At 41.2% G+C, this 27,476-nt stretch overlaps 2 protein-coding genes across 3 annotated transcripts in view; one reads left to right on the top strand and one right to left on the bottom strand.

The window, feature by feature from the left end:
* Positions 1 to 13,552, top strand: part of shtn1 (shootin 1) — a 39,048-nt gene extending 25,496 nt beyond the window's left edge. For both annotated transcript variants that reach the window (XM_027024589.2, XM_035532932.1), the window contains 2 exons: positions 1,191 to 1,325; positions 13,028 to 13,552. In XM_027024589.2, the coding sequence (XP_026880390.2) occupies positions 1,191 to 1,297 (107 nt within the window). In that variant the 3' untranslated portion in view covers positions 1,298 to 1,325; positions 13,028 to 13,552. The remainder of the gene's footprint in view (positions 1 to 1,190; positions 1,326 to 13,027) is intronic.
* A 398-nt stretch (positions 13,553 to 13,950) lies between these two features.
* eno4 (enolase 4) lies at positions 13,951 to 26,706 on the bottom strand. Its single transcript, XM_035532951.1, has 13 exons — positions 26,477 to 26,706; positions 26,077 to 26,205; positions 24,042 to 24,226; positions 23,718 to 23,857; positions 22,300 to 22,469; positions 21,905 to 22,033; positions 21,354 to 21,425; positions 20,239 to 20,403; positions 19,315 to 19,440; positions 18,880 to 19,072; positions 18,270 to 18,331; positions 15,193 to 15,310; positions 13,951 to 14,832 (listed from the first exon to the last, which is right to left on the bottom strand). The coding sequence occupies exons 1-13, from the start codon at positions 26,651 to 26,653 to the stop codon at positions 14,795 to 14,797; spliced, it is 1,704 nt and encodes a 567-aa protein (XP_035388844.1). The 5' UTR covers positions 26,654 to 26,706; the 3' UTR covers positions 13,951 to 14,794.
* Positions 26,707 to 27,476: the final 770 nt, after the last annotated feature.

Here is a 27,476-nt window from a genome sequence, read left to right as displayed (position 1 = left end):
AGTGAGTTACACACACTGTAACAGCACCGCAGTGGGTTACACACACTGTAACAGCACCGCAGTGGGTTACACACACTGTAACAGCACCGCAGTGGGTTACACACACTGTAACAGCACCGCAGTGGGTTACACACACTGTAACAGCACCGCAGTGGGTTACACACACTGTAACAGCACCGCAGTGGGTTACACACACTGTAACAGCACCGCAGTGAGTTACACACACTGTAACAGCACCGCAGTGGGTTGCTTACACTGTAACGCAGTGGTCGCCGACCGGTCAACTATGAATGACGGTGTGAATTGAACCAGCCAAACAAGTAATAGAACAGTTATTTTTTTACCATGGCCGGATGCCTCTGCATCAGGGCTTATTAACCACCTAGTTAACGTACACATATCTTAACTAGACTGTATTTTCTCTCTCTTAGAGAGCAAAAACCTGTGAGATTCACCTGGAGTGGGTGGATTTGCAATTAAGGACAAAAGTATTTGCATGATGTCAACAGTGTGTAGATTTGAGATGAAAGCTTCGCTAAAGGCTCGTAAATCTTTTTTTCTAGATCGCTAGAAAAGGGGGGAAATTATATTGAAGTTTCTTTTTGATGCAGCCAGCCAAAATACACAAAAACATTTACAGATAGAAAAGAGGTGGTGGAGAAGTGGTGATGGAGTCACTGCGGACTCCTTTTTCAGAGCCCTTAAAAAATAAAGATGAACTCAGACTTATGTACCAGCTGCACATTTTACGTAACTGGAAGCTGTAGAGACATGAGTAGCTTTTAAAAAAATGTAGCCTAGGTCTACTGCTGCAACGGTACACCAGTGAGTTAGTTACACATTGTAACAGCACAACAGTAAGTTACACACCTTGACAGCACAGTCTTTATAATTTTCCATTTCTTGCTCTCAGTGTGTTGCACTGCATGTTTCTGTAGCTCATCTGGCTGAGCACCTAAGAGCGAGATGCATGGTCCCAGGCTTGATTCATAGGGAGTCATCTTGATAAATTAGTACGTCGCTCTAGATAAGAGTGTCTGCCAAATGCCACAAACATACATTTTTTACTTATGTTGTTCTTTTCCTATCACAGTTATGCTCTCTCTCTCTCCCTCTCTCACACTCTCACCCTCCTCCTCTGTCTCTCCACCTCGCTCTCTCTCTCTTTCTCCAACCCCCTACCTCTGTAGGACTGTCAAAGCAGCGTTTCCCTAGCAGCGTCCTTGATCTGACCCGAGCTAAGGCCACCCCTGGAGACCCTGGACAGGGCCCAAACAAACACATCCTGCAGCAGTGATCTCTCGACACCAACATGCACCTGAACTGTGAGTACCTCTCTTGTACAATCATCTGCGTTACGTCAAAGGCACTAAGAATGTAAGCAGCTGTATACACTCCACATATGTAGAGTTGTCATGAATACGTGTAAAGATTACTCAAATATGTACATTCCTCAAATGTATAAATTTATCACATCCGCTTAGCGGCCTTAGTGTTATAGTTTGTCAACCAACAAAGGTGAGAAAGGCAAGAAACGGATCTTTGCAATAAAAGCTAATGTAGTAAGTCGCATGGAATTAGTACAGGATCTGTGGGCTATAGGTCAAATTCAAAATGTATTATATAGCACTTTTTTGGAACAGATGTTGGCGCAAAGCAGCTTTACAAATGCCCGAGTCCAAGCCTCCAGTGAGCAGGCCAAGGACCACAGTGGCAAGGAAAAACTCTGAGGAACCGAGACTCAAAGGGGGGGGGGCTCCTCCTCTGGATGACAACAATCACCACAATAATAACCATTTTAAGATAATTTTTTTTTTTAATGAAAAAATAATCAATGAATGTCTAGTTCAACTTCTTAAAGGTCCTAGTCTTGTCCCGATGAGAACGTCCATTAAGGGCAAAGGAGACGTAGTCGGCTGGGGTGGAGGTGTGGTGGGCTACAGGAGCCACAGATGAGACTGGATGAGGCTCAGGAACATCAGGGGTAGGTGTAGCTCGGCAGAAAGAGCGACTAGATTAGGCATGTCCAGGTACAAGGGCGTGTAAATTAGGGAACTATTATGTGCAATGATGGACTCCGGGAGATCTAGCTATGGCAGCACAGCTAAAAGAATAGAGCCAGAAGGAAACACAGGCATGAGGGCACCGTGGATCATCAGCACTCCACCGCTCTCAGTCAACAAACTTGAGTGGCATAAGTTACAGCATCATAACATCCCAGTTTACCATAACTCCCAATGCCCATGGACCCCCAGATCTACACCTTCACCTAAGATGGGAAGTAGTTAATAAAATAGATTTTCACCCTAGCCTTAAATATTGAGACTGCATCTGAATCTCGAAGAGGAACGTTTTCCATAGTGTGGGAGCTTTATAGGACAAGGCTCTGCCCACTGTGGTAGATTTTCTGATTCTTGGTACTAGTAAAGAGCCTGCAACTTTTGAGCTAAGCAGATGTGGTGGATTGTAATGCACTACGAGTTCTCTAAGGTAGTGTGGGTCAAGACCATTCAGTGCATTGTTGGTCATTAGCAGTATTTTATAATCAATATGAAATTTTACAGGGAGCCAATGTAAAGTAGCTAAGATAGTAATGATGTGATCAAATTTTCTAGTTCTAGTAAGAACTCTGGCTACTGAATTTTGAACTAGCTGGAGCTTGTTTAGGCACTTAGTGGCACAGCCATATAGTAAGGCATTACAGTAGTCCAATCTTGAAGTGATAAATGCATGGACTAGCTTTTCTGCATCATGTAAGAAGAGTCTCTTCCTAATCTTTGAAATGTTCCTAAGGTGGAGAAAGACAGTCCCAGAAATATTCTTTAAATGTATGACACATCCTCATACATACTATTCTACACAGAGCACATTTAGAAATATAGCTTCAAATCTCTTCCTTACATACTTCTGTAATGGATCAAATTACATCGACCCTTATTCTAAAATCTTTTTTTCCTTGGATTTTTCTCAGATTTTCTCCCTATTATTTAGTCATAGCCAGTTCCCACCCATCAGACACACAGCAGCCAACCAGGGAGAGTGTGGGCTGTCCTCCAACACACACACAGCCAAACACTGCATCTTTTTGAGCTGCAGCGTGTGGGGGTGGTGTAACACACTTGGAGGATGGTGCTACCCACCACCTTCTGCAGCATAAGTTCACAGTCGCCCATGTTTGGTCAGTGTTGCTTTTTCACTCACAGCTTAACTGGTCTCGTTTTGAAATCTCCAGAACTTTCCAGTCAGTTGTTTAACTTTGGTTTACCTATGTCTCACCCTGTTGCACCAACGTCAGGAATTTTGTACAACGGCAGTCGGTGGAATCAGATTTATTCACCATTTAATATGTTTACTTTTTGGAAATTCACAAAAAAAAAAGTGTAATGTATAGATGGAAAACTAGCAAGCATAATCAAGAGGAGGTCCTGTACCTACAAGTACAGTTTTTCTGTTTTATGTGAACCTTTAACAACCATCAAAGTCAAATCAGTAACATGAGAAACGAGTAACATGAGTAACAAATCAGTAACATGAGAACATAGAGCCACATAACACTTGTCTGTCGGTGTTGTACTGTAATGGCAAAGCAGGATGCTTCTGAACAAAATGAGTAATGCTTGGTAATGTTCATGTTGGAATCTAGCTACCTTAGGATAGCATTAGCATTGGTTGGAGACTGTGTTAGAACACAAGTGGTGGAGTTTCCTCAAGAAGTATCTTGTGGAATCTCTTTGTCATTATATTCTCCACTTAGCGCACTTCAGGGCTGTGGTGGCCATAGGGTGCGCAGAGAAGGCCAGGTGTCCCCGTCCTTGGTCACTTCCTCCAGCATCTCCTGGTGGATCCCCGGGAGACGCGGTCCCTTCAGCTGGTCCCGAGTCCGCCCCGAGGCTCAGCAGCCTCTTCACCGCTGCAGTGCGGTGCAGTGACTGCTAACCTGCGCTCCATCTCAGAACCCCTTTTCCCATAACTCGTGAGCAAGATCCTGAGATCCTTGAACTCCTGCGCTAAAGGGAGGACCACCCCCTTCTGCCAACACGACGCGCCGATCCGGGAAGGGTGTTGAAGAGCATAGTTTAAAATGTTCCCGACTATTTCGAGGAAGCCTTCGCTCTCTCATTCTGTTGTGCAAAAGAACTTGAGAGTTGAACGAAATTACTTTATTCAGCATTTGGGAGAAAATTGGCTAACATTCACTAATTAATTAAAATACTTGGAAAATAACACTCACTAATTAATTAAAAATACTTGGAAAATAACATTCACTAATTAATTAAAAACACTCAAAAGCATTTTCTAGAATTCAGAACATAAGTACATATAAGTGCAGTATAACTAATATGTGGTCTGGTAAGCACATTTTACGATTTTAAAGCACACCAAAATCCGGTGTGTACTCGATGCGTAGCAGAAACCGTCCAAATGACAGTGAAACAAAAGCCCAACTTTCCCAGTCTCAGGCTTCCACTGAGGTTGTTTACGTGACGGCAGCCATGCCAGCCATATTCACATACTGTCGGTGCATGTGAAAAGTGCCATTAGAGATATACTGGGCTCGAGGCTTGAACGTTTGCCAAGCATGTGCGTTGTTAAATGCCTGTGTCTAGACCAGTATTCATCTTGCAGACTCCCAGTCTGTAGTCAGAAGGACAGAGTAGCATTCTCTTCTCACCTATTTGCCTTCTTGATTGTCGCAGTGCTGTCAACCATATTTTTCTCTTTGTATTTCTCTGTGTGGAGTCTTCAGGCTGTTTTTGGTCACTGACTTTTAACCATTAGTTACAGTAGCAGAGACAAAATATTTCACATCAGAGATGTGAAAAGTCAGGCATGGATGTTTTGTAACAAGAAATGGTCCACTATCTGGGCAGGCATAAAATGGTTGGTGGTCAAAGTTTCACTGCTGATGGGGATTTTTCATTGAAAACCGTTTCTGTACTTTGTGTACTCCAGATGGCCATAATTCTCCAGATGATGAAAGCAATTATGATAATCCTGTATCTGAAGGCAACCAAATGATCTTGACCCTGATCTGTTCTCTTCACTCATGCTTAACTAGAGAACTAGATTGTCCTCATACCTTTACTTTTTTAGCCTACTCAATAGTAAATAATGTAAACAATGAGATAACATAACATAAATAACAATATATATATAACCATAAATATTATAACATATATATGGCCTCAGATAAAATTATTGTATTAGATGTGAATAGCTTCTGGAGTTTTTCTCTCTGAGGAATTACCTTACTTGTTAGTACTGGCTGTGAGTTTAGCTCATATTGGCTGTGAGTGTAGCTCATACTGGCTGTAAGTGTAGTTCCTACTGGCTATGAATATATCATACTGTCTGAGAGCGTAACTTTTAGACGTTGAGTGACCCTCATTTACAATGTAGCTGATATAATACAGAAGTCACTAATTGAAATAATTTGGCTATTAAAAAGATTAAATGCTAAAATAAGCATCATAATCATAATAGTAAGTATAATAGTAAATTAAAGAAATATAATTTAAAAAATATATAAAGATCAGTCAGAACAAACCATTAAATTAAAAATTAAAATGACTTAATAAATGGCAGATTATAATAAAATAAAATAACCAAAGAAACGAAAAACATAAATATAAAAAATAACTCAAACATACCAAAATCATATTAGAAGTTACCAAAAATCAAATAAAACCTTTGCAGGGTGAGTTGAGGTGGTTAGAGATGAAAAGTTTAAAATGTTCACATGACTAAAATGTTTAAAGTGAAGCTGTAGCATTTAGAGGTGACGCTCTTTGTCGGGCGTGCGCGCGCTAGAGAAAGGCAGTGAGACCTCAAAGGCCCTGGTGTTGGCGGCACATACATGCATCTCATCATGAACAGCAGTGGAAATGCTTCAGGGATGGTTTAGCAGGAAGACTTCTGGACGATATTAAAAGCTCCTGCATTGTTGGAGAGGTGCAGGGTCTTTTTTGTTTGTTTTTTTTTGTTTGTTTTTTCTTTGTTTTGTTTTTTTTTACAAATGGTGGCAGCTTTGTTGAAGAGGATTTTCTTTAACAAAGAATGATGAAATGTATTTTGAAAAACAGGTTTTTCACAATATATCATTGCATTACAAAATCAACAAAATGACTGAAACCCTGTTAAAACATGATTCTTTTAATTTTATTCTTTTTTTTCCATTTCAAAATTTGATTTTTCCCTGAATTTTTAACAGGAGCTTTAAAAAAGCTGATTTAAGAAACTATTCCTTAGCAAATGAACACTTGTAAAACTTTAATAAATCACATTTTCTTACATATGCTATATATTACAAATATGTTGCCAATTTTGTATTGTCCAATTGTCCATTTGCAAATTCTTCATAAATCCCATTGCAGTTTGGACTTGACAGATTGTTTTCAAGTGCCGTGTCTAAAGTGCCTCTGAAATCCTCCTGAGAGCTACTGAGGAAGAGGAGCAAGAAATGCTCTCATGAGCTCTGAAAATCAGTAACTGTAGTTTCAGCCTATACACTTAACCGAGTATGTTACTGCTCAAAGTTTACGTATGTAGCTCGTATGCTTGCAGCTTTAAAATATGCAAACATTTGAAACTATTATAAGATATTCTAAATCTGCAATGATTTGATTGTCCAGGTGCTCTCCCTATGACATCATTTACCCAGAGGCTACAGCTGTGTCCCCTTCTTTGCTGATGCGGCTTCGATTGTTGTGGGGGTTACTACGGACCTTTTCCACCCCAGTGGAAGCTGCCAGGAAGTGGGGTCATCTGTGACTGGCTCTGGGTAAAAGGGGTCTGGGGTTAACTGCTAATATGATTTTGGTATGTTTGAGTTATTTACCTGCAAAGCTCATCCACTGAAAAATCAGCCCATTGCCCTGACTGTTTTCTCTGTCAGTAGAAACACAAACAATTTATTTTGCTCATGTTCTCACATCCTTTTTTGCATCACATACTTGACCATAGTATTAGACCATAGTATTAGACCATAGTATTAGACCATAGTATTAGTCCATAGTATTAGTCCATAGTATTAGTCCATAGTATTAGACCATAGTATTAGACCATAGTATTAGACCATAGTATTAGACCATAGTATTAGTCCATAGTATTAGACCATAGTATTAGACCATAGTATTAGTCCATAGTATTAGACCATAGTATTAGTCCATAGTATTAGACCATAGTATTAGTCCATAGTATTAGACCATAGTATTAGTCCATAGTATTAGACCATAGTATTAGTCCATAGTATTAGTCCATAGTATTAGTCCATAGTATTAGACCATAGTATTAGACCATAGTATTAGACCATAGTATTAGACCATAGTATTAGTCCATAGTATTAGACCATAGTATTAGACCATAGTATTAGTCCATAGTATTAGACCATAGTATTAGTCCATAGTATTAGACCATAGTATTAGTCCATAGTATTAGACCATAGTATTAGTCCATAGTATTAGACCATAGTATTAGACCATAGTATTAGTCCATAGTATTAGACCATAGTATTAGACCATAGTATTAGACCATAGTATTAGTCCATAGTATTAGACCATAGTATTAGACCATAGTATTAGACCATAGTATTAGACCATAGTATTAGTCCATAGTATTAGACCATAGTATTAGTCCATAGTATTAGACCATAGTATTAGACCATAGTATTAGACCATAGTATTAGTCCATAGTATTAGACCATAGTATTAGACCATAGTATTAGACCATAGTATTAGACCATAGTATTAGTCCATAGTATTAGACCATAGTATTAGTCCATAGTATTAGACCATAGTATTAGACCATAGTATTAGACCATAGTATTAGACCATAGTATTAGTCCATAGTATTAGACCATAGTATTAGACCATAGTATTAGTCCATAGTATTAGACCATAGTATTAGACCATAGTATTAGTCCATAGTATTAGACCATAGTATTAGTCCATAGTATTAGACCATAGTATTAGTCCATAGTATTAGACCATAGTATTAGACCATAGTATTAGACCATAGTATAAGGCCATATTAGACCATAGTATTAGACCATAGTATTAGACCATAGTATTAGACCATATTATAAGGCCATATTATAAGGCCATAGTATTAGACCATAGTATTAGACCATAGTATAAGGCCATATTAGACCATAGTATTAGACCATAGTATAAGTCCATAGTATTAGACCATAGTATTAGTCCATAGTATTAGACCATAGTATTAGACCATAGTATTAGTCCATAGTATTAGACCATAGTATTAGACCATAGTATTAGACCATAGTATTAGTCCATAGTATTAGACCATAGTATTAGACCATAGTATTAGACCATAGTATAAGGCCATATTAGACCATAGTATTAGACCATAGTATTAGACCATAGTATTAGACCATATTATAAGGCCATATTATAAGGCCATAGTATTAGACCATAGTATTAGACCATAGTATAAGGCCATATTAGACCATAGTATTAGACCATAGTATAAGTCCATATTAGACCATAGTATAAGGCCATATTAGACCATAGTATTAGACCATAGTATAAGGCCATATTAAACCATAGTATAAGTCCATAGTATTAGACCATAGTATAAGGCCATATTAGACCATAGTACTAGACCATATTAGACCATAGTATAAGTCCATAGTATTAGACCATAGTATAAGTCCATAGTATTAGACCATAGTATAAGTCCATAGTATTAGACCATAGTATTAGACCATAGTATAAGGCCATATTAGACCATAGTATAGGTCCGTAGTATTAGACCGTAGTGTAAGACTGTATTAGATCATAGTATTAGACCATAGTATAAGACTGTATTATACCATAGTATTAAGACCATAGTATAAGAACATATTAGACCATAGAATTAGAAGATAGTATTTCACTGTGTGTTAGTTCTGGAGGCCATGGTCTCGGTTGGGCTGGGTTGCCGAAATAAAGGTTTGAAGGGAATTTGGGGTTATGGAATTTGGGGTTATGTTTGGGATTATGTCTGGAGCCTCTTTTAGTTGACACAGTGGTGTGACATTAGTCACGGAGGGATCAGGACAGGGTTTAATTTCAGCCTTTGTGCTACTCATTTAGTGACTTTTAGTTGGAGAAGCAGCACCAGAAGTGTGTGTGTGTGTGTGTGTGTTGGGGAGAGAGAGAGACTCTGTACGATACACAGGGAAAGCTGAGCTGTATTGAAAGCTTTGCGCCTTATTCACACATTTAAGGACAATTTCCAGTGTGGCTCTGCTCTCTAAATGAAGGTAAATCCACAAAGACTTGGGTGGAAACTCAACACCTCAAGCACTACAAGTTTTTGTTCTCTCCCACACACACACACACACACACACACACACACACACACACACACACACACACACACACACACACACACAAATACACACCTAAACATATTCAAAGTTGTGAGTATGGCTGAACTGTGACACATTTTGCTTAAAACATTTTAGTTCTTTTAATTCCTTTTAGCAGAAGAGAGTTTAATTAGATGTTTCATTTAATTTGAACCAGTTCATTTAACCTTAATCTTTTGGAGGAAACTATTGCTACCTCTCTGTATAAGTAGCAGCTGGTTTTAGTGAAACCCTGTGCTCAGCTGAAGTCAAACCCTGTGCTCAGCTGTGTGAAAGAAAGATGTAAGAAACAGGCAGGAAGGAGAAAGCCCCTTCTTGACAAAACAGGTTTCTAGAAAGGTTTATGGTAGGAATATGGCAGAGACAGATCGAGAGGTAGTGCGTGCCTCTTTGGTTCTTGGGCTTATTTAGCTGTGTGCATGATTGTGTGCTACAGATTACTAACTGTTTTGGTTGTTTGGTTGTGTACTTGTGTGCTCTTGGGCTTATTTAGTTGTGTGCTTGTTTGGTTGTGTGCTTGTTTGGGTTTGTGTGTATCAGTCTATTGTAGATATGTTTCCAAGTATTACTTATAGGCCAGGCAGTGCATGTGTATTTGTAGACATTGCTTGTGACTGTGTGGTTTATATTACTGTACGCACAATTTACAAGTCATTTGTGAGCCTGAAGTACAATACAATAACAGTACTGTGTAGTGCTATGTGGCTGTAACGATACCAAGCAGTACGATATTAATGCTGTGTAGTACTTATGTAGCTGCAACACTACTATGCATTGCAACATCAGTGCTGAGTAGAACCTATTAGCTGAAGAGGCAGAAGTTGAATGCAAGGGCTGGCATATTTAGGACAAAGCTGGGCAGACTAAGCGGAGACCGTCCAAAAGCCCTATACCAAAACGAGACATGCAGCAAGACTGATAAACTGACGAAAACACTTCCTTATGATGGATGGTCAGTGCCGGATTCAAAACCACTGCAGCAACTATCACTGTCGTAGGCTATAAATATGCTGGTTGATTAACATGAAACACAGAACTGGTGATAACAGATCAGAAATGTGGAGACAGCGACTTCTGAAGGCGAGGAGTGGGCTCTTCGGCTGCTGATGTGATGGTGTTATTTATAGCTGGTGTTTTTTCGATGTAGTGTTCGTGAATGGTGTTGGTTTAGTCCTGTGTTTCATTGTTTGTGTATTGTGTTGTATGTATTATTTGTTTATATGTCTGTGTGGAATATTTTTCTGCTGTGTTTGCCTCCCTGTGTAATTTGTAGGTGTTTATTTCTGTTGAAGGCAACATTAATATTTGTGTATTATTTTTATGCAGTATTTTTATGGTATTTGCATGTGGTGGTTTAGGTTTATTTATGTCTGTATGTAGTGTTTGTCTATGATATAGGTAATGATTATCTGTAGTATTTGTAGTGTTCTATGTAGTATTTGTATACATGGACTGTTGTAGTATTTGGCTGTGTATGGTTATGGCCTGTTATAAGTTGCTCAGATCTGGTGTCTCTTTATTGTGTTTTGGCTTCTCTCATACAGAGCGGCCTTCTGTTAGTCTCAGCAACTGCACAATTACTGAAAACACACACACACACAGACACACTCTCACACACACGCTCACTCACTCACACACACTCACACTTGTCATTTGACTCCCTCTCTACTGTTGTAGCTGTGCCTCTGCCAAACGACACAAAGCAATCATTTCTACTGAAGCATTTCTAAATTGTAGGTACCCTGTGTGTGACAGAGAGAGAGAGAGAGAGAGTCTGTGTGTAGGGAGCACTTCATTTGGCCTATTTTGTTAGTCAGTTTTGGTTACCCAAACAGAGTGATCGGTGGGGAATGAGAGCAGTCTCAGGCCTGGATTGCTGTCTGTGGATTTGTGTTCGTTCAGTCTCTCGCTATCTCTCCATCTCTCTCTCTCTCTCTCTCTTTGTCTGTTGCTCTCTCTCCTGCTGTTTTTGTGTCCATCACTTCAGTTTTATAGAGTTTGCACATCCTGTTATAGGATAAAGAACAGCTAATGACTCTAAACAACTTAGGAGCTGTATTTCTCTTTAATTAACTTTGTGGTACATATTTGTAAGATGCTACCTAAATACATGTCTGGTGTCTTGACGTCTTGAAAAAATGTCTACTAAGAAGGTGCATCATGGTTCGTGTTGTAGAGTTTTGTTATTTTATAGCAGTTGTGATTTTTTTCCCCTCCTCTTTCAAAGTAGTCCATTCAATCACACACACACACACACACACACACACACACACACACACACACACACACACAGACACAGACAGTATAAATGTCTCCATTCAGAGATAGAGAGATAGAAAGTGTGTTGGGGAGCAGAGAGGAGGAAGTGTGTTGACATACAGCTGTATGACACACTGACTGGCACAAATTGTTATTTTTTTTCTAAGACATTATATTCATGGTCTTTATTGAGTAAAAGAGAGTAGCAGTTTATTGTTTTGGCACTTAATTCCATTGGACTTATATTTTAACAGGCTACGTCCAAAGTCAGGTAGTATGCACTTATTTTGTTAGTGCATACTATTCTCAGGATGTATTAAGTACTACTTTCAAATTGGTGTGGAACATTTCAGACCAATTTTACCATTACAGCTAAACCCCCCCTGGCCATTACCCCACTTCAAGATGAAAAAATTTGATGTGAGCTCTTTACAAAATGTTACACAAAGACTGAAATGTCGTTACATCAAGGCTGCTACACAAAGACCGAAATGTCGTTACACAAAGACCAAAATGTCAGCGTTTTCACAACACTTAAAATCACAGAAGCCAGCTATAAGCCATGTTGGATCATGCTAATAAAATAGCCAAAATCAATATTTTAGCACATTCTCCTCTTAGCTTTTGGCAGATATCATGCTAAAAAACCAAATTTTACAGAATGCGTGAAAAAATGATTGGCATGCGTTATTACGCATATACGCACATTTAAAAATGGCTTTGTCTGCATTTTGTATTAATTTAGTTTGCCTTCAGAAACCACACCTCCCATGATGTTGTAAACATGGGATTGAATAATAGCCTGTGTTCGAATACTTTGGTGTTTTACCCGGCACAGTATATAATCTGGGTACTTTTTGATTACTAACTTAATACAAAGGATGAAGATACATTTAACCATCCTGGAAGTACTATTTTGGCAAATTATTATTTAGCACATGTGATTAGCATACTGTTACTTTCATAAGAAAATCAGAAAATATCCCTAGAAAGAGTTTTTTAGAACAGTGTATTTATATTTTAAATGTAAATGGTGTGATTATGGAATAATTTACTTTGAAATATTTAAACAAATTTAAAGATTTAAAGTCTTTAAACCTCCAGTGTTACAATGTCATTGGCATGCTGCTTTGTAGTTCTTTTAGTGTTTCTCAGTTCCTATGTCAATGCCACAGTTAAGTGTTCCTTCACTTTTAACTTTCACTGATAATGTGATATCTCCCAATGACTGGTGACACCATAGCTAATTACTGAGCCCTTCCTGGGCTGAATTGGGTATGTTAGGAGAACATCTCCAGGGACTGGAGCAGCAAAACTCTAACCAAACTAGTGTCACAAATGATCCTTAACATCTTGCCTAATTGTAATGTTTTGCTGGTCTCTTCTATTTCATAGGACTGTTTGGAACAGAGACTCTTGATGAGATTTGACATCAGTACTGTGAACACCTACAAACCACATTTCCTTCACCCAATCAAAGTGTTAGTGGAAGATTTTTTGTATATTCTCTCTCTTTGCATGATTTTGTTCTTCTTTGGTCATTTGTTTCTTGTAAAAAATAATCTGTTAACTAAAATAGTCATTGCCAATAAAACCTGCCACTACTATGAAATTACATTTTTAAAATAAGATTATTTTTAGAATTAGGAACTTTTTATATTAGTACTGCACATTCCACCATTACAGATGTTTGCAAATCTGACATTTGCAAATGGTTTAGCTAGTCTGTGAAAAACTCCAAATGGATGTTTGTCTGTAAATAACAGTAGATGGTAACAGTTCAGCAATTTGCCTGAAAGTGGTCAAATATTTTATTGCTGTGTAACAAGAGTGCTGTACATAAAGTCGCATAGTCACGGTACGGCCCCTCCCCCCAAACGTCTCCCCGTGTGTGTGTGTGTGTGTGTGTGTGTGTGTGTGTGTGTGTGTCTGTATGGCCATGCCCTCCCTGTGTTTCACACCTGCTCCTTATTGTGTGTCGTTAGTGTGCATGCATATAAGTCTTGTGTCTAAGTATAGGTGGTATCGATGTTGGAACCAGGTTAGTTCGCTAACCACGTTGTCGTCTGTGTATTAAATAAACGTTGGTTGTGTTAGACATGGTTTGTCCCCGCATCCTGCTTTGCCTCCGCACGTCACAGAAACATCGACCGCCGAAGGATGCCGGGAAAAACTAACAAGAAGGAGAAGAAAGGGCGTAATTGTTCCTCCCCAGCCCTTACGAGGAATCCCTCCGTATTCCTGGGCACTCTCGGTACCGCCACGACAGCGGAGAGTGCTCCTGGAAAATCGGGGGGGGGGGGGGTGTAGTTCAGGGGAGGACTCCGCGGAGACCTATTACCCTTACTGGGACCAACAGGAGTACTACGGGGAGCAAGATCTGTGAATGCGAGTTGACGTGTCAGGGACTCAAATCCAAGTCGTATGGCCTCATAAAGAGCGGCCTTATTTAAAGTGTTCCCAACTGTTTCCTTAGTATGAAGTCAAAGAATGTAAAAAATTGATCTTTTTGAAAATTTAAAGTAATGAATAACTGTAATAAACTAATAATAATAAATTACTAGTAATAAATAATAGTTAAGTGTTTCCCATAAATAAGTGTTTCACATTGGTCCAGTAAATTATCTAATGTATAAACACCACCAAAAAATGTCACTGGGCTGATGTAGGGAAAGCAATATATTACAGTGAATGAGGACCTCAAACTGAGTAGATTATGATGTTACATAGAACTCAGTTTGTTAATGGAGGTCGGTGCTTGTAGCTTAGGGGGCCGTTGTGATGTATGTGAATGGTGGGTGTGACCTATAGCTGTTGGGTTGCTGGGTGGGCGGGTCATTGTGATGAATGTTAATAGTGGGGTGGGGCCTACTGATGATTGCTGGGGATATTGTGATGCATGTTAATGAAGGGGTGGTCTGTACCTGAAGACCAGGGACCATTGTGATGTATGTTAATTGTCAGGTGTGTTGTAACAGGGCCAGTGAGTCATTGTGATGTTATGTTAATGGAGGGGAGGGGCCTGTAATTGGTGGTCAGGGATCATTGCAATGTATGCTAATGAAGGGGTGTGGCATGAAGCTGGTGGCCAGAAAGCATTGTGATATATGTTAAGTGTTGGGTGGAGCCTGTAGCTGGTGGGCATGGACTGGCTCCTCCAGGTCACTTGCTGCCAGTCAGTTTTACTTCCCGCATTTCTGCTACACAAAACACAGACAGAAAAGGTCACGTCATCTCTCCTTCATTGTATTAATTGGGCTTCATCGCTCCATGTATAATTTTATTCTAACAAAAGACTGCAGGACAAAAACAGGCATGAATATTAAGGGGTAGAGAGAATCATTGCAGGAATATGATGAAATCTCTGATGCACTATGCTCATACCTTTTCCCTTTTTGTATTTTAGAACACCAAGAACAATAATGTGAGCACTTCTTCTTCTCCAAGTGTTTTGTAAGAGGCACAGAAGGCATAAAGGTTGTGTGTGTTAGGGTTCACTGTGTTAACTGTGTCTGATTGTGAGCTTATTTGCATGGGAGAGAGGTCTCTTAAATCCATACCCAGAATATCTTGCTCCTCCATCTCCATCTGGATGCACAACAGACGGTTGTACTTGTTCATCCTCCACCCTCCACTCATCCCCCCCAACTTAAGGAATGACACACCCAGACCTACAGCCTAAACACACACACAATGAAATACTGCGAGGAGATACAATCTGTACATACGGGATGATACACCCAGACTTACAGCCTGCACACACACTCGCACTGTGAGAATACTGTGAGGAGACACACACTGTACATAATGGTACAGTATTATCAGTGGTACAGTATTAATATGAGGAGGGGGTCTCTTCTGCATTTATGTTAGGCCTGAATTTTTAAGGAAGATGTTTACTTTATTTCTATAGACAATGATTCATTTTACAGCATAGAGAGTATATGCCAATGTGGCTGTGTGGGTCACATTGTGATGGCATCAGACATCGAGGTCAATGGTAGAGAGTATGGATTACATCCTTTATATATAATGTCTGAATATATATTTAGTCATGTGACAACTTCACAATGGTCATTAATGAACGGCTTAGCTACAGGAGACATGCTCTTATCCTCGAGTCTCTTCATTACCTGTTTAGCATGCAGTCAGGGGTGACATGCAACCTTCCCAATCAAAGAGGTTCACACTCATGATTAACTTCTTCGCCAGAATAAAACGTCCAACCTGACAACACCTGGGGCCTCATACGTGCCCCTAACTACAAGGTCTCGGAGACGAAAGACAAATGAACCAAATCAGTTAAAACAAATAAAGAAGTGAGTATCCACATCAGCTGGTCAGTGTGCAATGTCCTTTACATTATCTTTACGCTGTCTTTACATTGGTCTTCACTTTGGTCTACTTCCTTATCTGTCTTGATCTAGAGTTCCCAAAGGATCTTAGTCTTATTCTTCTCCACCACTTGGTCTTCCATTAGTGCCTCTGTGCTGTCCGTCAGTCCAGCCTTTTCCAGTCGTTGGTAGGACTGTCTTATGTCAGCCATCCCTGCTATCTGCCAGTGGTACATTCAGTGGCACCTCCTCTGTTTCCACGTCCCCCTGAATGACTGAAGCACTCCCTCATCGGCTCATTCTCAGGGGTCGTTGCTTTGATGTATTCATGAGTGTTTTGTGTCTCACCCTGGACAGTGGATCCTATACTTCGCACACCCCTTCCCTCCTACTTCTGCTGGATGCTGAAGTCTAGTCTAGATGCTGGATCTAGGATAAAAGTACCCCATCTACAGTCGTGGCCAGAAGTTTTAAGACCGACACAGATTTTGGTTTTCACAAAGTTTACTGCCTCAATTTTTTTTAGCTTCTTTTGTCAGTTGTTTATATGGTATAGTGAAGTATAATTATAAGCATTTCATAATGGACCCAACATTTCAATGTTTTGTTCACCGAGCCACTTGGTTATCACTTGTGCCTTGTGACATGGTGCTCCATCATGCTGGAAGAAACATAGTTCATCACCAAGTTGCTCTTGGAGGAAATTTTGATACAGTTCCTTACTCATGGTAGTGTTCAATGGCAAAACTTTGAGCACAGTCATTTGTCCAGATGTCCCAGTCTGAGGAGGCTTCATCAGAGCAAATAACTTTACCCCAGTCCTCTGCAGTCCAATCCCTATACGTCCTGCAGAATGACAGTCTGTCCTTGACGTTTTTTCTTGGAAAGTGGCTTCTTTGCTGCCCTTCTGCGCCACTGTGCGTCCAGATGCACTCACACCTGCCTTCTGCCATTCCTGAGCAAGCTCTGCACTGGTGGTGACCTGATCCCGTAGCTGCATCATCTTTAGGAGACGGTCCTGGCGCTTGCTTGACTTTCTTGGGCACCCTGAAGCCTTCTTCACTGCAATTGAACCTTTCTCCTTGAAGTTCTTGATGATCTGATAAATGGTTGCTTTAGGTACTATCTTACAAGCAGCAATGTCCTTACCTGTGAAGCCCTTTTGATCCAATGCAATGATGACTGCATGTGTTTCATGGTTAACAGAAAAAAAACTTCAAGCAGCTGCTTTGTCCTCCTTAACACTTTCTCCTGAGCTAACGAGAAGGTCACTGAAATGATGTTAGCAGGCCATTTTGTGGCAGGGCTAAAATGCAGTGGCTGGAATGCAGTAATTCTTTTGTGATTAAGTTAATTTTGCAAGTAATTGCCATTCATCTGATCACTCTTCACAATCTAGAGTTAATGCAAATTGCCACCATAAAAACTGAAGCAGCAAATTTTGTGAAAACCAAAATTTGTGCTTATCTCAAAATGTTTGGCCATGACTGTATTGTGAAGAGTTTTCTGGTATTGATGTCTGCAGCTTCCAGCTCTTCTCTTGGCCAGATTATTGTGCCTATTTGGTATCTGAGGACTGGCAGGGCATGTGTTTATGACTTTGATCTTAATATTCCCATTCATCTGATTCTTGAGGACCTTGTGGAAATTTAGATGTTCCTTTGCTCCTCATTTCTGCCTCATGGTTCCCATGTGATTGGAGAATTCCCAGGTATTTGTTGCTGTCCATTAGATCTGTTATATGGACTTGTGAAAATTCAATTATTTCTGTCCTGATCACTTTTCCTCTTTTGACTATCAACTAACCTCAATTATCCAACCCAAACAATCTTTCTATGTCCTTGCTGTAGAGCCTAATCAGGTAGATCAGTGAATCAATGTCCATTTTTGTCTTGGTGCACAGTTAGATGTCATCCATGTACAGGAGGTAGCTGCTGCTAAATCTATACCCCTACCTGCTCTTATTGATGATCTGGCTGAGGGTATTCAAGCCTGTGCAGAACAGCCATGGAAACAGTGCATCTCCTTGGTATATAACACACTTTATGCAACCTGGGTAATTGTCTTTGAGTTGGCTTCTAGTGTTGTTCTCCAAGGTTCCATTGAGTTCTGGATGAATACCCTTATGGTCTTAGAGACCAGAAGGGCTAGGCATTCAAGGCAATCAAGTATCCAGGTGTCTGGCACTGAGTCATATGCTTTCTTAAAGCTGATCTGGGCAATGCTTAGGTTTCTAAGTTTATTAACACATGCACAGACAGAAAAATCAGAGCATGCAAATCCTGGAACATTTTCAGGCTTACCACATCTACTAGAGAGTCGTCACCGATCTCGTCACCGCTTGCGGCTAGAATGGTCTCTCCCTCTGCAGACACACAGAAACACAATATTACAATGCCCCTACATTGTTCTGTGGTCATATTTTTGTATGAAAGGTTAACAGGATATTTAATATCTTTGAGTCTTGCCAGAGTCACTGCACGGCACAAATATGGTTGCTCAAATACTATAGATTTCTACAGTGCAGTGGATATTAGTCCCCACTTGTTGCTTTGCCTGAACAAGCAGGGTTTTTCGGAAACAGCCAAAGCTTATTTTTAGGCCTAAACTGAATATAGAGTGCTATGGCTAGACTAGAATAGGTTATTAGTGCTAAGCCTAAACTATAACTGAAAATTCCTTCCGGGTCTATGCTTAAGCCAGGTGTGCATGCACTTGCATGTGTGTTTTCTTTAGTGTGACGGACTGATATGCAGTCAATACCTGTCTTTTTCTGTCTGTCACTGATTAGGTTTCCAATGACCCAATGTCTGTTGGAGCATTTGCTCTCCAAGAATCTTTGTCTCTCTCTCACACACACACTGCATGCTGTTAAAACCCAGAATCTGTGAGTAAAAAGGTTGTGGTATCTACCTCTCTGCTCTGTAACTGCATGGAGGAGGTCAGTCAGGGTCATCTCACTGCGGTGCCTAAGAGTGAGCCATGTGACTCCTGGTGGGAGGGGCTTGGCATCCCTCCAGCGTGGTAGGTAACAGTATGCCATGTCTGCAATCAGACAGCATGACTGGCCAATCAGAGAGCTCAGCTTCATCCACTGTTCCACATCCTTTACCGAAAGAGAAGCAGCATGTAAGAGCCAAAGCTTGGGTTGCTAGATTTTATTTTTACAGATGAAGAAAATTGACTCATCCGGGTTTCCAGATTGGACTGCATTTCATCACACCCATTATATGAAAAACTTTACCATGATCTTCGTCATGTGGTGCATTTGGGAAACCAGACACATAATGTGTATGCAACAGTATTACAGTAAGAATCTGAATGAGGATTTTGGAGGTGGTCTCTTACTTCTTTCCTGAAAGGGTCAATGAGGGCGGCAATAGCTGGGTATTTACGGACCAGCCCCACTAACATGTCCACCAGCTCATCTGGAGACTTCAGACATCCTGCCATCACCTCATACTTCCCCCTGGGCTGTAACAGTGCAAGAGAGGCATCACACAAAAACACAGATGTTGGAGTGGTTAAGGCACTTGATTAGTAATCAGAAGGTTGCCAGTTCAAACCCCACCACTGGCAGGTTGCCACTGTTGGGCCCCTGGGCAAGTTGTATTCAGATATAATTGTATGTCGCTTTAGATAAAAGTATCACCTAAATGCTACAAAAGTAACATCAAGACCAGCCTGTGATACACTAAAGCCCTTCAGAATTCTGGTAAATCCCAACTAATTAGCCACTCCTGTTTGTCACCTAACAGACCCATAATGTTGTTTAGCATTGTTGGGAATTTGGATATCACTCACACCAACTGTGCCAGTTCTGGCCAAGCAGTGCACTATTAACTAATTGTACCTCTATGCCAACTTTTGACCTTCATATGAGCTAACTAAGCAGAGGGACCAGCTCTGCTTCTAGATATCTCCTGTCTAGCAGAGTTTGAAGTATTACTGAAGAAAGTAAAATAGTTGAGCTATACGGCTGAACCATGTTTATTGCATGTTTTTCTGAGAGGTGAGCACCGGATAGCAGTTGTAAAGGCATATCTTATATTAGGAAATACAAAATCATATTTGGAAAATGCTAATCATAAAAATATCTAACAAAAACATGCAGAGCATGTTTTTAGTTAGCGTTAGGAAATTTGTGGTACTTGGAATGCATTTTCTTCATCGTTATCCACAAATAATCAGACTCAATGATCCATTTTATCCAGGATGCTGGTGTAGTGTCTCTCTCCCATGAGGTTAACCTTTGACCTCACTTCCACTCACATAGTCCATTAGGGTGTGAGCGGCACAGTTTATGGCCAGCCGGAGGTCTGAGCCGATCGAGAGCCCCAGGTTCAAGCACGCCTCCATCACCAGATCAAGAGCTTGCTCCGCCCGGTCAAAACTCAGCTGCAGAGCGCCCCCTTCAGATACTCCCAGTACTACAGGCTGGAGGAAAGATGGGGAGAGAAACACAGGCCTTTATGACAGTATCAGTGCACACATAGGGTCTAATACAATAACCAGTACATATAGAAGCGCAACAGTGAAATTAAAATAAATTAAACTTGAAGTATAATTATAATGAGATTATCCTGGGGAACAGTACTATTTGATATCTGTCTTTTTTCATTGTAACTACTGATCATTTGCTGCACACAATCATCTGTTGTGTATGATCGCCTATGTTGCTTGTGATTGCGTTCTGTGTGAATATATGTGTTGTGTGAGATGATCTTTGTGGCATGTGATAATCTGTGTTGTGTGTGATGGTCTACGTTGAGTGCAAGAATATATGTTGCATATCTTAGTCCATGTTGCATGTGATTGTCCATGTTGAGCGTGATGGGCTGTGTCACGTGTGATTGTTTATGTTGTGTGTACTTGTGCTGCGTGTGATCGACTGGGTTGCATGTGATTGGTTGTGTTGCGAGCCGTTGTCTGCAGTGAGCATCATCTATCTTGCAAGCAATTGTCTCTGTTGCGTGTGCTGCATATGCGTGTGTTGCGTGATCGTCTGCTGTGCATGATCGCCTGTCCTGTGTGATTGTGATCTATTTTTTGCTGTGTGGCATCCCACATTTACATGCAATTGTGCTGTGTATGATTGTATGAGCTGATTGACTGTTGTGTGTGATCTCTGCTGTGTGATCTGCTGTTTAGCTTTGAAGTATTACTGGAGAAAATCAAGTAGTTGAGCTATTCAGCAGAGCCATATTTATTGCACACTTTGCTCACCCATGTTGCGTGGGATTCTCAGTTCTGTGTGTGATCATCTATGTTGCATGTGACTGTCTTCTGCATGTCAACATCTATGCTGTGTGTGATCATGCATGTTGCATGTGATCGACTGTGCTGAGAGCGATCATGTGTTGCGGGTGATCTATTCGTCACGTTACCCCTGTTTTACTCGCTGCAGTCATGGTCATTCTCTTTATCTCTCGCTGGAGTTCCAAACCCATTCCAATGATCTGAAGAGATAGAACACACACATGTGCATTTCAATACACACTATTAGGAGATTTTTCATTCCCTATGTTTTACCAAGCGCCTCTAATCCCACCTAACCTTTAAAATCATTTTCTGCAATCCACAAAACCAAATGACCAGGATCCGAAATGTCTTGCACATTCCCCGGTCAGGCCCCTTACCCAGTGATACTACATTGAATCCAGGTGACATTGAGCAGCGTATAGCATGAAATACGTATCCACAGAGTAGTGGTCTGAGACGAGGGCTGACTAGCTCTGCTGGAAACATGGAACCTATTAAATTATTCATATTTTGCACATGTGGGAGTGTGTACTTATCCATCAGTGTGTGTGTGAGCCGAACCGTGTATTTGTCTGGCTGTGAATGTATGTATGCCTGTGTGTGTGTAAGAGTACTTGTCTGGTTTTCTGTGTGTGTATACACACAAGTGGGCACTCGTGTGGCTCTGTGTGTGTACTTGTCTGGCGGTGTATGGTGCAGTAGGCAGTAGGATCATCTCCTCCAACAGGTTGAGTTTCCCTGCTGATGTTTTTCCACAACTCAGTACTGTTAGCAGGGGTTTGGGCAGAGGCACTGCACTCAGAGCCTGCAGATGTCCACAGAGAGACAGGACGAGACAGAAGGATGGGAGAACCTCTGTTGGATTTTTCTTTGGTAGTGTGCGGGCCACGTTATTTTTGTGGACATCCTATTTGCTTCATTCTACTAGAGCAAATGTTTTACAGTCTGTTTTCTTTGATTGAGCACAGCTACACACCTTTTGTTTTTCAAAATGTGGTCACACATTATTTTGAAAGGCTTCTAAGTAATTTGAAGTATTTTGTGTGTGTGTGTGTGTGTATGTGCGCTGACCTGCGGGTCCCTAAGGGTTGTGATGTGTTTGTAGAGAGGCACTCCTGTGAGACTTGCTGCAGATTTGGCTGCTGCCAGTGAAATAGCAGCCACTGCTATCGCCCCTGGCAACACAGGCACGGATGGCTCCGGAGGCGGGACTGGCTTCTCTCCACCGTTCCCCTTCTTACCTGCACACACGCAACACCAGCATGGCAACAGTGGCACAACAGCAGCGCCAGCACAGGAACAGCAGGAGGGCAGCAATACCAGCATGAGAACAACAGGAGGGCAGCAACGCCAGCATGAGAACAGCATGAGAACAGCAGGAGGGCAGCAACACCAGCATGAGAACAGCATGAGAACAGCAGGAGGGCAGCAACACCAGTATGAGAACAGCAGGAGGGCAGCCATACCAGCATGAGAACAGCAGGAGGGCAGCAACACCAGCATGAGAACAGCATGAGAACAGCAGGAGGGCAGCAACACCAGCATGAGAACAGCAGGAGGGCAGCAACAGCAGCATGAGAACAGCCGGAGGGCAGCAACACCAGCATGAGAACAGCAGGAGGGCAGCAACACCAGCATGAGAACAGCATGAGAACAGCAGGAGGGCAGCCATACCAGCATGAGAACAGCAGGAGGGCAGCAACACCAGCATGAGAACAGCAGGAGGGCAGCAACACCAGCATGAGAACAGCATGAGAACAGCAGGAGGGCAGCAACACCAGCATGAGAACAGCATGAGAACAGCAGGAGGGCAGCCATACCAGCATGAGAACAGCAGGAGGGCAGCATAGGCAAAGCCAGTACATCATACATGGTGAAACATGCCAAAGCATCAATAAACTAAGCTAATGTAAGGGCATCAAAATCAAAGCATGTGCATTTGAACATGCAGAGTATATAAGCAGAGTATATTGTGTGTTGCACTTTCATCAGACCATAGCACACATACAAACTTACACAGCTCCCAGATTTCCAAACACACTTAACCTATGGATGACTTGGACAAAACTGGCATCCTCAAAAAACACAGCAAAAGATGAAGCCAAAGGGCATTGTTAGAACCAGGTCTGTCCAAAGAGAGCTTTGTCAGGACAAGCTCTGTCATTAGAACCAAATGCACACTGAAGACTCAACTGTTTGTACATTATTTAAATGACGCCTAATCCTGCACTTATTGAAATATCATATCGTCTTGTAACATCTTGAATTGCACTTGTTAATTGGTTAATTGAGCCCTCGTAGCATTGACTGTTGTTTGGTATGGCACTGATGTGCTGGTAAACGTAAAATGCTGTAAACGTAATTGATCAGGTCCAGATCTGCTTAGGGATGTCACTGTCAGGAGACTTGTTTCTCAACTACCGCACTTCTTTGTATTTTACCACCACATTTTGGTCTTGGTTCCACACTTATTGCTTTCTTCATTATACCCTTCTCTCGTCCCTTCTTGTCTTTGGTTGGAGCGGGTGGGGGTGTGACGTCATTTTCGGTTTCTCTCTTCTCCTCCACGTTTTTCTCCTCTCCCCTTCGAGCATCCTGGTCCTCTAGGTAGCGGGCCAAGAGGAAATCACTGCAGCACAGAAATGCATACGCACAATTTACTTTTAGTACTGTTATTTGCCATGTGCTGTGGTCTTTAGATAATTTTCCTGTTCCATGTTGTGACAGACATACACATACAGAAGAGTTAAGAAGTTCTGTCTAATTAAGGAGTGAGATGGGTAAAACCCGGGGGGGGGGGTGTTCGTTCCTACCTGAGTAGTTTGTCCAGGTGCGTTTGGTGGGTGGGGTTAAAACCATGCAGCATGGAGCTCAGATGCTCTCTAATCCACTCCAGTGCCATCGCTACAGACACCTGCTGATGGTTACCATTAGCAACCACATCCTCTGACTCCTCTACGTCGTCATCCACACCAGTAATCACTGCACTACAGACCAACTAGAACCAACACACAAATGCATGTAATCAATGCAATACAAATTAACTGCAATTCGTAGATAATCAGTGCACTACATAACAACTGCAACACACAATCGCTACACTACAAACCAACTGTGATACACACACACTCACAAGTAATCACTGAAATAGACAAACCAGCACACATGCACCCAAATATGCAATGCACAATGCATAAATTTAGTGAGAGGCAGAGAGAAAAGCAAACTAGAGCAATCTGCACTTCAAAACTGCTATATACAAAAGTGTAGAATTACAACAAAGAGCTGCAGTTCAGCAAGTATCCCAGAGTGCCTCACCTCACATACAGCCGCACTAACACCCCCGCCCCCCAACTCTGATACACACGTGACTGTCATACACACACACACCTCTGACTGTCATCTCACAGCAGACTAACCCACCACCACCACTGTTCTTATTCATATGAGAATGTGCTTGTCCCACAGCAGTCTGGTAACTCCTCAGTGTTCCCCTCCATTGTACACAGTGCAGATTACCAAATAGCCAGAGCAGGCACTGGCCTATGGGCCACGAGCCATTTAGAGGCCCCACGACAATGGATAAAAAAAAAAAAACCCAACATATTAGGAGATAATTTGCAAAGGGGGCCCTGAGATTTCGACTGCCTAGGCGCCTCCACGGTGTTTAATCCAGCATTGATTGTACACTGACACAGGAATTGCAAGAGGTCAGAGATCACAAGCTGAACCCAGTGTTCCACAATACTGTATTCCTTAGATGAACTTACTTACACCCCAGATCACCCAAGTCTTTCAATCGAACTCTGATTCCCTGTGCACTTCTGCATCACATTCCAATAATTACTCTCAAAATAGTCAGTGGTGGTTCAATATGACTGAAATCTGGATACTACTTGTGTTACCTAACCAAAGAGACAGTAAAACTGTGTTTGTCAAATGACCATGGTCCCATCCAGTATCTTCAAAAGCACAGGGTATAACACAGAATATATAAAACAGCCTTACTGTACCTGAAATATTACTGATCATCAGTGTGGAAGGAGACAAATGTATCATCTCCCTTTGGACCCCTTTAGTGAATGGAATTTCAGAATTTGCCTCCTAATTTTGGTCCTAATAGATCAGTTTACTTATCAGAAGACACTAGACTGTCAGTCACTGCCACGATTCAGTTTAAGTGGCCATTGTTAGGCTATTCCTTTATCCGATTACTGTAGTAGGACGAAACTGTAAAATGTAAACATTTTCTAACATAAGCCATATAGAAATAACACGATGTTAAATGCATTCTTTACATTTACATTAGAGCTCAGTCTGTTTCAAGGATCAGCCTCCCTTGCCTCTGACAAACCGCCGCTGAATACTGTGTCTGTAGGTGTGTATGTACGTCTGTCCATTCACATGCATGTACGTGAAAGTTGATGTCTATTCAAAGTATTCATAGCGGTGCTTTTTGAGTATTCTTGCATTTGTGCGTTTTCCTTTGCCAGTTTTTGTATTGTACACACTCTGGACAAAAAAAGGTCACAGTTTGAATGTGTGTCCAAAGCGGTCGGAAGACGCACACCCGCAGCGTGGCCCCGTGTTTCCCAGTCCTGGTGCTGGAAATTTCCATCACTGCCCATGTTACCGTGTTAGCATTCCTGGGCCACGACTGGGAAAACCGCCAGGCTGTCTCTCGGTATAAGCCGTCTGGTGAAGCCTACCCCGCGGCGTAGGTTTCATTTCAGCTTTGGGGGTGGCCACTGCTCACCCCAACCAGCCAGACTCACCGTATGAGTAGTCTTTTACGTGAAATGAAACAAACAAACGCCCCTCTCCCAATCCCACGTCTGCGAAGCCTACCTTCTCCTCATTCCTGATGACGCAATACACGTCTGCCCGAAGCGCGGGCTCACCTCGCGCGTCACACACCTCTCTCCCCGTTATCGCGCGGATCACGGGGGGCCGTGAGAAACCGGAGAAATAATTCGCCTGGCAAAGCAGAACATAGGTCAGTCGATTTAACCAGACTGCCCTAACGCCTTTTCAGTGAGTTTTTCCACGGGGTTTGTTCAAATTCATAGAGAGTTGGCTAACCGTTTTCTAACATTGCCTGTTCTGTTGTAGACTCAGATCAAACTTTGTAACGCTAGCCATGTCAACTAGCTTTAAGTAGCGGTTTGGACTGAACGAAAAAACGTGGTCCGAGAAAAAAAAAAAAAAAAAAGCATATGACAAACTAACGTACTACGTGTTTCCATACCAGATATCCATAAATATCATCTGGCTTCTCATAAAACATCTCGTTTAAGACCTCTTCTATTTTCTGAGGGATGCCGTTAGCTCTGTAATACTCCGCTGCTTTATTTTTTAAGATGTAAAACTCTTGGTCCTCCTTTGATATTTTGCCATCGAAATGTAAGAACTTTTTAAATGACATTTTCCTTTATGATTAAAAAGAGCTTCCAGACTTGCGCAGCCTCCGCGGCTCACTTTCAGCAGTTTTGTTTGTACCGTGGTTGCTCAGCAACATCTGTTGTAACATCGCGAGAATTTGAAAGTTCCGTTCAAGCGTAAGACCATTTTTAATCATTTGTAGTTATAGTCTAGTTTTTTAAAACCTTGATGTTTTAGGTTTGTATTTATTTATTTAAAAAACAGACGTACAAAATTATAAAATATTAGCAGTTTGAATGGATCTTAATTTTCAACGTGGCTCATTTTGTAAGGTTTTTGTCCATTTTAAGTTATTTAGTGGCACACGCCACTATCTTATGAAATAACATAATTAATTAGTTAATAAATTCGCGACCGTCACATCGCGCTTGGTGTGATTGCCCTATAATTAGTTTCAATGACTGACGTCTCTGAAACGTGTTCAACTTAATGTAGATATTAAAATGTTTCACATATTGCACACGGATCTCCTCACAGTTGGTAAGAATGAAGAATAAATTGTAAAGTTTCAGGCAAAATAATCCTTAGGTTGGCAATGCACTAAAAATCTACCTATATCTGACATCAACAACACAAAATACAGTTACATAAATTAGTGATTAGTAGTCAGAAAAAGCCTGATGTAAATTCTTAATTTAATGCAAATGCACATTTGCATTAGCAACACACTGTTCAGTATCTTAACAGCGGGTAAAGCAGCGGTGTTTACGGGGTGCATAGATAAATGACAGGACTTTACTAACGGTGGACTTTGCCTGCGCCACACCAGTAGAAACTCTCAATGAGATAATCTATTCCACACCATT

Source organism: Electrophorus electricus, chromosome 13 (genome assembly GCF_013358815.1).
Source record: "Electrophorus electricus isolate fEleEle1 chromosome 13, fEleEle1.pri, whole genome shotgun sequence".
NCBI lineage: Eukaryota > Metazoa > Chordata > Actinopteri > Gymnotiformes > Gymnotidae > Electrophorus > Electrophorus electricus.
The sequence above is the reverse complement of the archived record's forward strand: the minus strand, read 5'-3'. Positions and strand labels throughout refer to the sequence as shown.